At 40.2% G+C, this 13048-nt stretch overlaps 1 protein-coding gene across 7 annotated transcripts in view; it reads left to right on the top strand.

The window, feature by feature from the left end:
- NTM (neurotrimin) overlaps positions 1 to 12237 on the top strand; it is an 839110-nt gene extending 826873 nt beyond the window's left edge. For all 7 annotated transcript variants that reach the window (XM_089688899.1, XM_089688900.1, XM_089688904.1 and 4 more), the window contains one exon: positions 9404 to 12237. In XM_089688899.1, the coding sequence (XP_089545025.1) occupies positions 9404 to 9522 (119 nt within the window). In that variant the 3' untranslated portion in view covers positions 9523 to 12237. The remainder of the gene's footprint in view (positions 1 to 9403) is intronic.
- The last annotated feature ends 811 nt before the right edge of the window (positions 12238 to 13048 follow it).

Below are 13048 nucleotides of genomic sequence, written 5' to 3'. Positions count from 1 at the left end.
ACACAGATTAGTCCTGTCAATTTAAGAAGGTGCTCCTAACCACAACTCGTTATGTGTATCAATGCACACATAGACTTTTAGAAGCTAGGCGCGTTTAACACTTGAGAATTAATTTATCAGTGGCCAGAATAAATTATTATTCTGGTCAATTAAATTAACGCTCAAGTGTTTGACGCCTGTAAACGTGCCTAAATGCTTGTAAAAGAGTTAAGACACTTTGACAAGTGCCAGGTGTTTTTTCTGCCAAAACGCTGCTGCCAAGAGGAGGAGTATTTTTAAAACATCCTGTGTGCATGAGGCCTAATACAGTGATCAGTACTAATAAAATGCACTGTACTAATGACACTGGGCAGGAAGGAGTTATTATCTGGGGCAATCAAAGGGTTAACTGCGTGCCTTCCTACACTATGTGTAATATGGTGATTGTGTGCTGTTTTGCCAGGGGATGTATGGATAAAAAAAAAGAAGTAGCGTATTATTCGTTAAAAAAACAATTATAAGTAAAAAAAAGTCCATAACAAAATGTAAAAAATCCTTCACCAATAAAGAAAGTCCTTGTGTAACAGCAAAGTGTCAGTGGTTTTTTCACCTTGCAAGTTAGAATCTGGGTCATTTTTGTACGGAGAGCACTATATTCTTTATTTTTCTTTGCATGTACCTGTCAATAGTCCTTCACCATTAAGTTAGAATCTTGTGCAGTCTTTCTTAATCTTCCATTCCTTTTTTAGTTATCACTCCCATCCTTTTTTAGTTATCACTCCCACACCCATGGTGTATATTCTCACCATTACAATTAGACCCCAATCTTAATCATGGTCACACGGGCACAATTCCACCAATCCCAGGGGATATCTCAAGCACTCCAATTCCTTCTTCTCCTGCTTCTGCTGCAGCATCAAGCTCACAAATACAGTGCCTTGAAAAAGTATTCATACCCCTTGAAATTTTCCACATTTTGTCATGTTACAACCAAAAACGTAAATGTATTTTATTGGGATTTTATGTGATAGACCAACACAAAGTGGCACATAATTGTGAAGTGGAAGGAAAATGATAAATGGTTTTCATATTTTTTTACAAATACAGTATCTGAAAAGTGTGGCGTGCATTTGTATTTATAGCCCCATTTTACTCTGATACCCCTAACTAAAATCTAGTTGAACCAATTATCTTCAGAAGTCACCTACATAGTAAATAGAGTCCAACTGTATGTGATTTAATCTCAGTATAAATACAGCTGTTCTGTGAAGCCCTCAGAGGTTTGTTAGAGAACATTAGTGATCAAACAGCATCACAGGAATAAAGTTGTGGAGAAGTTTAAGGCAGGATTAGGTTATAAAAAAATATTCCAAGCTTTGAACATCTCACGGAGCACTGTTCAATCCAGCATCCAAAAATGGAAAGAGTATGGCACAACTGCAAACCTACCAAGACATGGCCGTCCACCTAAACGGACAGGCTGGGCAAGGAGAGCATTAATTAGAGAAGCAGCCAAGAGGCCCATGGTAATTCTGGAGGAGCAGCAGAGATCCACAGGTCAGCTCAGGACAACTATTAGTCGTGCACTTCACAAATCTGGTCTTTATGGAAGAGTGGGAAGAAGAAAGCCATTGTTGGAAGAAAGCCATAAGAAGTCCCGTTTACAAGAAACCATGTGGGGAACACAGCAAACATGTCGAAGAAGGTGCTCTGGTCAGATGAGATGAAAATTTAACGTTTTGGCCTAAAAGCAAAATGCTATGTGTGGCGGAAAATTAACACTGCACATCACCCTGAACATATCGTGTTGTGGGGATGCTTTTCTTCAGCAGGGACAGGAAAACTGGTCAGAGTTGATGTGAAGATTGTTGTAGCCAAATACAGGGCGATCTTATAAGAAAACCTGTTAGCAATCACCTCATAATCCCCTTCTTTCCTATCTCCGTAACCTGGCCTTTCCCCCAGCCTGAACTTCACCGCATGCCTTTAATCGCTGGTCTGCGGCTGACCTTACCCAGACCCACCACTTTGTGCTCAGGAACAAATTTAGATCCGTTCCTTCTTTATGCGAATCCCATGACCTCCCGTCCTCTGAACTATTTCGGTATTTGCAATTGAAGCATTTCTACGCTCCATATACTGTGGCTGCCAACCCAGTATACACTTTATCCCCTTTCGAACGAGCATGTCACAAAGACCCTCATCGATGGGGTCTCATATCATACCTATACTCCCTCTTCACATCCTCGACAACAACATCATTACCCTCATACACGTATAAATGGGAAGCAGACCTGGGCCGACAAATCGACCCTTCAGATTGGGGCCTCATTTGGTCCAATACCAAGGAGTCGTTGCAAAATATAGTAGCCCTGGACACCAATTACAAAGTTCTGATCTGCTGGTACCTGGTCCCAGCTAGAATTGCGAAAAATTACCCTTCGGCTTGTTTCAGAGGCTGCGCTGACCTGGGCACATTTTGTCACATATGGTGGGATTGCCCAATTGTCCAAGCTTTCTGGGCGGAAATCTTTAGGATGCTATCTGCACTTAGTACTATAACCCTTCTACCAAACCCTTTGGTTGCATTACTCAACATGCGACCGCCGGATGTAACAAAAGCACAGTTCAAATTTATCTTACAAATCACCACGGCAGCGAAACAGGTTATCGCTAAATCTTGGAAATCCCCCTCGCTAAGCACCACTGCTGTTAAAAATAAGATCACTCAGTCTATGATCCACGCAAAAATAGAAGCCACTATCTTAGATTCCATCCTCAAATTTAAAATGATTTGGAACCCCTGGGTAGACTGTTTCCTCCCGCCCAATTTTGACGTCTCGCTTCTTGACCCGTGATTTACGCTTCCAGCTACACTGGTACCACTCCCCACTAATATTTTGTTCCCCTTTCCTCTCTTAATCGTGGAGTCACTCACCTTTCCTTGTTACTTCCCTTTCCCCTCCCCCATTTCCTTATTTTCTATGGGGCTTCAGTTACCAGATGTTGTTATTCATATTATTGTTCTTGACACCTAATTTTGTCCCTTTGGGAAATTTTCATTGTACAAATGCTGTATACTTCTGATGTCCCATGCATCCTTTCCTGTTAAATCAATAAAATGTTTGAACAAGAAAACCTGTTAGAGTCTGCAAAAGACTTGAGCCTGGGGTGGAGTTTCACCTTCCAGCATGACAACAACCCAAAACATACAGCCAGAGGTACAATGGAATGGTTTAGATCAAAGCATATTCATGTGTTAGAATGGCCCTGTCAAAGTCCAGACCTAAATCCAATTGAAAATCTGTGGCAATCTGTGTGCTGTTCACAGACGCTCTCCATCCAATCTGACAGAGTTTGATCTATTTTGCAAAGAAGAATGGGCAAAAATGTCCTCTAGATGTGCAAAGCTGGTAGAGACATCCCCAAAAAGACTTGAAGCTGTAATTGCAATGAAAAGTGGTTCTGCAAATTATTAACTTACGGGGGGGCTGAATACAAATGCACTCCACACTTTTCACATATTTATTTGTAAACAAAAATTGACAATCATTGTCATTTTCCTTCCACTTCACAATTATGTCCTACTTTGTGTTGGTCTATCACATAAAATCCCAATAAAATACATTTATGTTTTTGGTTGTAACATGACAAAATGTGGAAAATTTCAAAGGGTATGAATACTTTTTTAAGGCACTGTATTTGTGAGCATGAAGCTGCAGCAGAAGGAGGAGGAGAAGAAGGAATTGGAGTGCTTGAGATATCCCCTGGGATTGGTGGAATTGTGCCTGTGTGACCATGATTAAGATTGGGGTCTAATTGTAATGGTGAGAATATATATTGCACCCGGGGATGGGAGTGATAACTAAAAAAGGAATGGAAGATTAAGAAAGACTGCACAAGATTCTAACTTAATGGTGAAGGACTATTGACACCTTGATGTGGAAAAAAACTTTACTTATTAGTGAAGTTATTAGTGAAGTCCATTTTGTTTATGGACTTTTTTTATTTGTTTTTTTCAATGAATACTGTGCTACATCTTTTTTTATATATCTATACATGTATGGTGTGGTGAAGAGCACTATTGATATTTAGCAGCATTCTCGTTTTATGAATTTTGGTTTGGTTTCACTTGTTTATGGCATTACTGCGCTACTTTTTCAGTCTCACATTACTAGAGGATGTGAATGTTTTTGTCTCTCTGCAAAACAGGAATACAAAAACTGTCATATCCCCACTGTCGACAGAGAGATCAGTATTGTTTACCAATACAGATCTTGCTTCTGTTGTTAGCTCTGATGATTGGCGGGTCCCAGCTGTGAATCACTGGCCGGGACCCACTGATTGGCATGTCAGGGAGCTAGTGAAAGCACATTGGGGCAGGTGCACGTGCCCCCTACCCCGAAGAGCAAAATCACAGATATATACATGATTTTTGCACAGCTGGCACGCACTGTAGCAGTAAAGCTAAAGTACGTGGTCAGCAACTGGTTATACTATATTATTGTGAATGTCTGACCCCCGCCTTACATTATACTATTTTATATGTTATTATTGTGTACCTCTGAACCCACCCCCATGCATTATATTATTATTGGGAACTTTCCCCTGTACATTATATTGTCTTTGTGAGCTTCCCACCCCCATCCCTTCCTGTACATCTCCCATAGACTATATTATCATTTTGAGCCTCTAATTACCCCCCCCCCAATACATTATATGATTAGATATTATTATTGTGAACCTCTGCCCCCCGTACATTATATTATTACTGTGAATCTCTCTCTAGTGTTGCAATGCAGCTTGGTCCTCCCAACATGGATAAAACAAACAAATAATAATAAATAGGCAGCTGAGACTTTGAGTTAAATAATGTCATTACCAGCTACAAACTTCTCAGTGTTGGTGTGACCCGCCCCTGCCCCTCAATAGAAATCATCACAGCTTAATCAACTCAGGAAATGTCATTTAGCAATCAGGTACTCGATGTTCATTAAATAGTATAATGAGGGAGCCCAGCTATTGGACCTCTGACCTGCATGAAATCTGCAGCTTTGCCTCTTTTGTACGCAAATAACATGTCATGTCACCAGTCAAACGATGAACTGCTCGAACTTCCTGGGCTGAGGACATAGGCTGAGATTAGATCTGTCAGTGCATAGATCACCAGAATCTTCTCATACCAGATTATCACAGAGAAGGTGAATTTGTAATATATTCTGTACGTTCACATAAAATGGAAGATGGCTTGCTGGAATGGGTGAACTGTGCTAAACTACAAAGCATTTTGGCAAATCTTTGGGTGTCCTGAAGACACTCATTGACATTTCCTGGTTGGCAATTCTGTGGTGTTATTTTCTCACCCAATGCTGAAATGTATCCACATTGCCAGTGTTGGAGAGAAACTCCAGATGTGCAATTTTCTGACCATTCCTTCTGAAAATGCTGGTTGCTTGGCAGATCTTTAGACTTTAGTACTTTCACTTACTTGATATAAATATGTTGATGTTCAAACTCCTTATCTGCAAACTCGTTCCATGTCAGATTAAGTACTGGAGTCAAAGAGTTCGCTTATCAAGCAGCTATAAAATAACCAGCTGTGAATGATTTTATTTCAAAGGTTTAACTTGGTAGATTCTGGACACATGATCTGTCTGTGGTCTCTGATGTTTTGTCATGGCGTTCACTTAGGGAGGCGAATTTGGCATTTGGAGGCCTGCTTTCATTGCATTCAGAATTGTGTTGAGCATCATCTCTGGGGTATACTATGCAATAATGTGCAGCAACTGATCAGCAGTGACCTCTAGACTGAGCTGTATACTTTTGCATGTAATCCTATTGGTTTTTACTACATAAATCTCCAACGCACATTCCTGAATGAGTAGAGAAGAAGATTAGTCACTGATAACAAAGCAGATGGACACCACATTGAGGCCAGACACCATATTTGACCGGTTGTAACAATGAATACACCTTTATCCCAGCAAGATTTAGATGACTTGTAGGAAAATTTCATAAACTACAGTGGAGGATGTTAGTGTGGAAAGTGGAAAGGAAAAACTGCATTGATTTTTCTCTACTAGTTTATCGTGTGGTAGATATTTCCATTATGTTCAGTTCATGATGCAGGAAATGTGTGAAACAATTGCTTTATGGTGTTTTATAGTCACAAGTCAGTCCAGTGACACAGTGGAGGAGATTTGCTAAAACTGGAGCATGCAAAATCTGGTGAAGCTCTGAATAGGAACCAATCAGATTCCAGATTTTATTGTCAAAGCTTAATTGAACAAGCCGAAGTTAGAAGCTGATTGGTTGCCATTCAAAGCTGCAGCAGAGTGCTCCAGTTTTAGTTAATCTATCCCATTGTATTTATTGTATTCTATAACATAGTTATGTATTTGGGTCCTTTTCTATAGGCTCCATTCTCTGAATATTAGAGGGTTATACACTTCTCTGTTCTCCTCTGATGAGCTCTAACATAGATGAAATATGTTGCATGTGCTGCAGAGAGGAGAACACTGACTGGAAGGGTTGAACTCTTCCCAGGGCTATCACTACCTGATAGGGGCATAAGAGGAGAAGTAACATGGAGCGCCTAAGAAAGGTTAGTGAGCCAATCTGATATATGAAAAATCTGTTTTGATTTCTACTTTTAATTTAAAATGCTGACCCGTTTAAGGTTGTATTTTCATATCTCCTTCATCAGGGCTACAGGCAGAGAATAAAACATAATAGAAAGTATCACAGCATTGGGGGACAATTGTTGTCCTGTGACCAGGCTGTCCCCTGTTATATTTCGGATCATCGTGTCCACTGTGCTACTCTGTAATCATTATGTTTCATTCTGTCTCTAACAACGGAGAAGGAAAACTTTACACAGATAAAAACCTCTGTTAATTATATACAGTATATACCAAATTGGCTTGCTTCCTTCTCTCTGGTTTTCTAATTTGTCCTTCTTCTATGATTGCACCCAAGCTTCTCCAAGCCTAGCGAGGGCTCCTATGGTTCTTAAAGATTTATTCATGTATGGAACTTCACGATGCTCCAATTCACTTTTCCTTTATATCCAACACCTACTGTTCCAAATTGTCTGGTCAAATGTTAGGGGATGTCCATATACTTATACAGGCTGAAAACTGTATTTTTTGCATTTTACAAAAAAAATCAGAGGTTTCATTACAGAACACCAAAAACAGTACAATTTGCACTGTATTATAATAGTGATATGTAGAGAAATAGCATGCGAGCGCTATCTGAAACTACAGAGAATAGCCGCTAGAACACCAAAAAGGTAACCAAGGACAAACCTTCCAATCAGTTTATATAAAGAAAAGGTGCAGCGCTAGATGTAAATATAACTAAACATAATGAAACAACATGATAAATGGACATGAAGAAGACATATAATAACAATAAAATCGAGTGTAAATTGGTGAATTACACTGAGTGAGGGGAACCAATAGATCCAATTGAAGTGCGTGAAGCGGAAATCCGGTGTATCACACAGTGGATGTGGGTATAAAAAATGCGCACTCACCAGAAGTGCGTCAAAAATGCGCATATAAGGTATCCTCTCTCATCAGGTAGTGGTCAACTACTGCCAGAACAGGGTCAGAGTAATGCACCATCCAATCTCATCCAGGGTAGGTACTCCAATAAGGCCTTAACACTGTGTCACCGTCTGTGGTCCCTCTAAACCTGTTTCTCAGGCTCCATCCTCCTCAGCCACACCCAGAGAACACACCACTCCCGCCATTATCACTTTCCTGCCCGCTTTTCAAAACGACTTCTGGGACTTCCTGCCCAGAGAAACCAGTTTAGAGGGACCACAGGATACCTTATATGCGCATTTTTGACGCACTTCTGGTGAGTACGCATTTTTTATACCCACATCCACTGTGTGATACACCGGATTTGCGTTTCACGCACTTCAATTGGATCTATTGGTTCCCCATGTGGGCGTTTGAATCATTTCAGTGTAATTCACCAATTTACACTCGATTTTATTGTTATTATATGTCTTCTTCATATCCATTTATCATGTTGTTTCATTATGTTTAGTTATATTTACATCTAGCGCTGCACCTTTTCTTTATATATATAATATAGTGATAGACAACAAATATGTGAAGTGCAGACATAGAAATATTCTGGATTATGGGGTAAGATAGGTTGATAGGTTTTAGTATCTAGCTTCCATCCTTGCACCTTGTATGGTGGATGCACTACATTGTCCTTTCTGCTGGAGACATTCTGATATTGATGTGTGTGTGCCCCCTTCGAACAAGACTTTGGTGGTGATTGGTCAGAAGTAGCCCTGAGGACCTTAGGTGGTTTTTCTCTGCTTTAGTTTAAATGTTGTTGACTAGTTTATATGGTTTTAACAATGAAGTCATACAGTGTATGTTCTTGTTCTTGTTGTGACTTGACATTGTGGATAATTTTATTGATTGGGATAAATAGTCCTGTAGTGACTTTATAAAATACATTCAACTCACATTTCCATGACTCCGTTACGTAAGAAATATTTTGTTCTTCTACATTTCACCTGTCAGTCATACTGATCCTGCAAAATCTTCATTTCATGCCTGCAAGAATAATATTGTCTGTATGTCAACCCAAGTCCTGCATTCATTGACATGTAACCTCACCAGTCTTGTGCCGTCTTCCTGCACCCTTTAATTCTGTGTCCTCATTTCTCAGGCAAACACTTTTTATATGCCAGCTGAGTATCAATATGCGCACACCTTTCTGATGATCAGGATTCAGATTGTAAGATCGACTCAGGTGTTCCTGGATGCATACTGGAATTTTGCCCTAGGTTCCGGATGTCTTTAACGACACCTCTATTCCCACTGCCACAGTATCTGTGATATACATGAAGTAGCTGTTGTCACGTAATGTGTGTCTGATGGTTCAACGTGGCAACGTTGGAATCGTCTGCAGAGGATGGAGCATTTATGTAGAAGTTATCATGTGTACACATCAGTATTTGAATCGCTCCACTGATTAGCATTAGACTATTTTAGAAGAAATGTCTTGGATATATATCAGGTGCCTGTGCTCAGCTGTAATCAGAGGCTTTTTTACAGTCTCTTAGCCAATCCTGCAACGCTTTTGTTATGAAGTGATAATTAGGACACTTTTTTTTCCACTTTCTTGAATCTGTGCCATTTTTCTGTCATTTTCAAATTATTTTTCTGTTTCTTTTCTGTTTCATTTAACACTAGATCTGTCAAAGGGCAGCAAACTGGAGTTCCCATGTTATCACTTGATTTCTCACATGATTTCTCTTTGATTCATATTAATGTTCTTTCTCTTTCTGCATGCTGCTTTGACTGCCTTTGCTTTTATCTGTATTTCCTGATGACTCTAAGCCTTCACTGGTGTCTAAAGTTTTACTTTCTTTCTCTCTTTCTAGGCCCAGGAGCCGTCCACGATGGAAACAGCGGCTCACCTCCGTGTCTTCTCTGCGCACCTCTCTTGCTTCTCTTCTTCCTGCTTCCTCTCTCTCTGCTCCTTTCATCTGCTCAGTTCTGACACATGCAAGCATCAGCACCCATCCTCTTAAGAAGGAAACAACAATCTTAAAGTAAAACAAATGTAATTAAAAGAATTTACAAAATCTGATGTCGAAAAATTTATGGAGTATTAAAAATAAGCAAAAAAACTCAACAAAAAAACACAACTGCAACAGATTGTTAAAAAAAGGATCATGAAAAGGGAAAACACCACATGCTGCACCTTCTGTGTGAAGGGACTCTTGCAGAAAATGGCCAGGTTGAACGGAGGGCGGAGCCAAGGACTGAGCTGCGCCGGTTGACTTGCCAAAAGCCGACGCTTATAAAACAAAACATGTGACTTTGTTCTGTTCATCGCAAATTATCACAAGGAAATCGCACAATCTGATTGAGACATGGACAGTGTCAATCCATTTCATCAAATCCGCTTTATTACCCTTGGACTGCTGGGTGACCCTCATTTTCGACACCCTTACTGCAACCACGACACCTGCAGACAATAGCTCAAGTCGAATTATTTGCTGGGAATCCAGCAGAGCAATACTTACCCTTTGCAGTGCTGGGGGGAGACATAGCAACAAGATATATTTCTCTCTGGTGTGACTGCGACTTTCTGAGCTGTCACCTGCAGGTCTTTTTTTGGGGCTGAGGGGGTTCCATTTCCTTTGCTGGACTGTGTTGATTATTAGCGTGGAATGTGTGCCGTCATGTGCTAGGATGCTGCTTAGGAAATGTGGTATCTGATGGGGGTTTCCTTCATGTACATGTGCTGGAAGAGGTGGAAAATGGGAGATTTGTGTATTGTTGGAGCTTCTCAGTTACTCCAAGAACATCTCTTGTAAAGAACAGACCATCTGTGATTGTTAGGTGAGCCCTGCCTCTCTCACTCTTCAGACAGACTAGAATCCACTGATTATGTTGACAACGCTGGTAAGATCGTAATGGGGAGGACAGGCTGCTGTCTGAAATAATGGGAGTAATGGGCTGACTGCAATTATGTCCACAACTGAATGTAAATTAAGGTTCCTTCTAAAAAAAAAAAAAAAAAAATGGAAATGGCTAGATAGCTAGAACAAGAATATGCATGAACCCAGACCCAAAGTGACATGGCAATGTGTGGGGTGAAAAGCAGCATCCAGTGTGATGACATCAGTTATATTAAATGTTTCACGATGCTTGGGATCAGTGTTTGACACTAGTGTGACTTTGCAGTGACTGCCATCTACAGAAATAAGCACATGCAGTCAGTTGTTTACACCAGCACAGTTTACCCATGTATGACATTTGGCGTAGTGAGCGGTAGAGTAAGCTTGGCTGTTAAGGAGGTGCTTCTGTGTATTAGGTCAACTTATCCACAAAGATACTTCCTAGATGAGGATCTGGTGTAAACAGTCTGGCATGTTAAACATAGTTGTTCATACATTGGGTATATGTATCAGTGCTGTACAAATATTCTGCACACAATATCATTTATGTCTGAGTGTTTTAAAATGAATGTCATGTGCAAAGCTCCATGTGTATGTTTAATTTCAAACAACAATGCTGTGTAGAGTTGCCCTGTCTTAATGTTCTTTCCTGAGCAGAGTCATATTGGCATGATTAAACGGTTGTTGTGTTTTAATAGAGGCGTCCCTGAAGATATGACCACAGTGCAGATATTCTGTTCCCGACAATCAGTATAAATGTCCACGCTCTTTGTATTTCAGCTACAAGAATTTTGAATTGTTCAAACGTACACTAAGAACAAGGAACAAATTGTTTGTTCATTTTCTGCCTCATGTAGTTAATAATCTGACAACTTGCCGGTGCTGTACGGTCATTGATACATATACCAACATACATGGAAGGGCACCATTATAAAAGGTTCTTTGCATTTTACCTTGAGGCACCTGTAGGAGCATTGAGCATCTTCTTACCTTGGGGTGGGAAAAGTGTCTGAAGAAAGAACAATTCTTGCTGCCCATAACAAAAAATCAGCATTCTCTTTTAGTGTTTCTGATGCAGTAAAGGAGATTGGCTGCCCTCCACAGTATGAATACTTCTGTCTTCTGACATTTACAATATGACTTGGAGTGATAGCATTACCCAAATGCCCCTTTTCTGTGATGTCCATGGACAAATGCCAGGATGTGCCACTAGACACAAGGACAGCATGGTGTCATCTTTTTTTTGGAGGGAGGGGGGTGTCATCTGCTGTGTACTTGGTGTATGAAGAATTTCCTGATTGTGGAGCACTTGAGTAGGAATGAGTATGATGTGTAAGTAATATGCACAGAGTAATTATTAATTACTTATAACCCTTAAGCATTAGGACGTAGCTGTACTTTCTTACTGAAATGACGACCAATAGGCCATTTCCACCTGTAATCTTCAAGAACCCTGCCAGCGCTCATATGGGTCACAGTGCCTGCTGTAGAAATTATTGTACATGTGTGTAAATTATATGTTGATTAAATATTTTGTTTAACCCCTGAGAGTACTGTAAGGAGCAGCAGGTGGACTAAATTGTGAACAGTTGCCTCCAGCCTTGCCAGGAATGTTTGGTCAGGATACAGTGAGAGTTAGGTGTGGTGGGCTGGCACAGGTAGATATCATTATCCAACAACTATTAGAAACTTTTGTCACCAGGAAGGGTGAGTAACGGCTATGGTGGACCACCAGGTCCCTTTCCCCATCCAACACTTAATCTATGAATGAATTTTGTATCTGTATTAATAAATCTGGAGTGGAAGAATATGATGTGTCCTGTTTCTTTTTTCTGAGACTGAAATTCAGTTCGGGCCCATAAAAATTGCATGTAAAAAAACATGTACAGTGGGGAAAATAATTATTTGATCCCCCTGAAGATTGTGTAAGTTTTCCCACTTACAAAGAAATTAAGGGTCTATAATTTTATTATAGGTATATTTTAAATGATAGAGACAGAATATCAACCAGAAATCCAGAAAAAAACGCATCATACAAATGTTTTACTCATTGAGCTGTAAGTCAATTTATAAGTATTTGATCCCCTACCAACCAACACTAATTCTGGATCCCACAGACTGGCTATGTGCTCATGTGGTACACAGATTAATTCTGTCAATTTGAGAAGGTGCTCCTATTGACAACTTGTTATGTGTATAAAAGACACGTGTCCACAGAATCTCATTCTTCTTCACCATCATGGGCAAGACGAAAGAACTGTCAAAGGACATCAGAAACAAGATTGTAGACCTGCACAAGGCTGGAATGGGCTACTAGACCATCAGCAAGAACCTTGGTTGAGAAGGAGACAACTGGTGGAGCAATTTTTTGCAAATAGAAGAAATACAAAATAATCATCAATCGCCCTCGGTCTGGAGCTCCATGCAAGATTTCACCTCATGGGATAAGGATGATCATGAGAAATGTGAAGGATCAGCCCTGAACTACGTGGGAGGAGCTTGTGGATGATCTCAAGGCAGTTGGGACTATAGTTACCAAACAAATTACTGGTAACACAATACGCCACCATGTATTGAAATCTTGCAGCACCCACAAGGTCCCCATCCTCAAGAAGGCAC

This window comes from Staurois parvus, unplaced genomic scaffold (assembly GCF_062004578.1).
Source record: "Staurois parvus isolate SC_StPar_1 unplaced genomic scaffold, SC_StPar_1.0 ptg000458l, whole genome shotgun sequence".
NCBI classification, from domain to species: domain Eukaryota; kingdom Metazoa; phylum Chordata; class Amphibia; order Anura; family Ranidae; genus Staurois; species Staurois parvus.
This window is presented reverse-complemented; position numbering and strand designations above follow the sequence as displayed.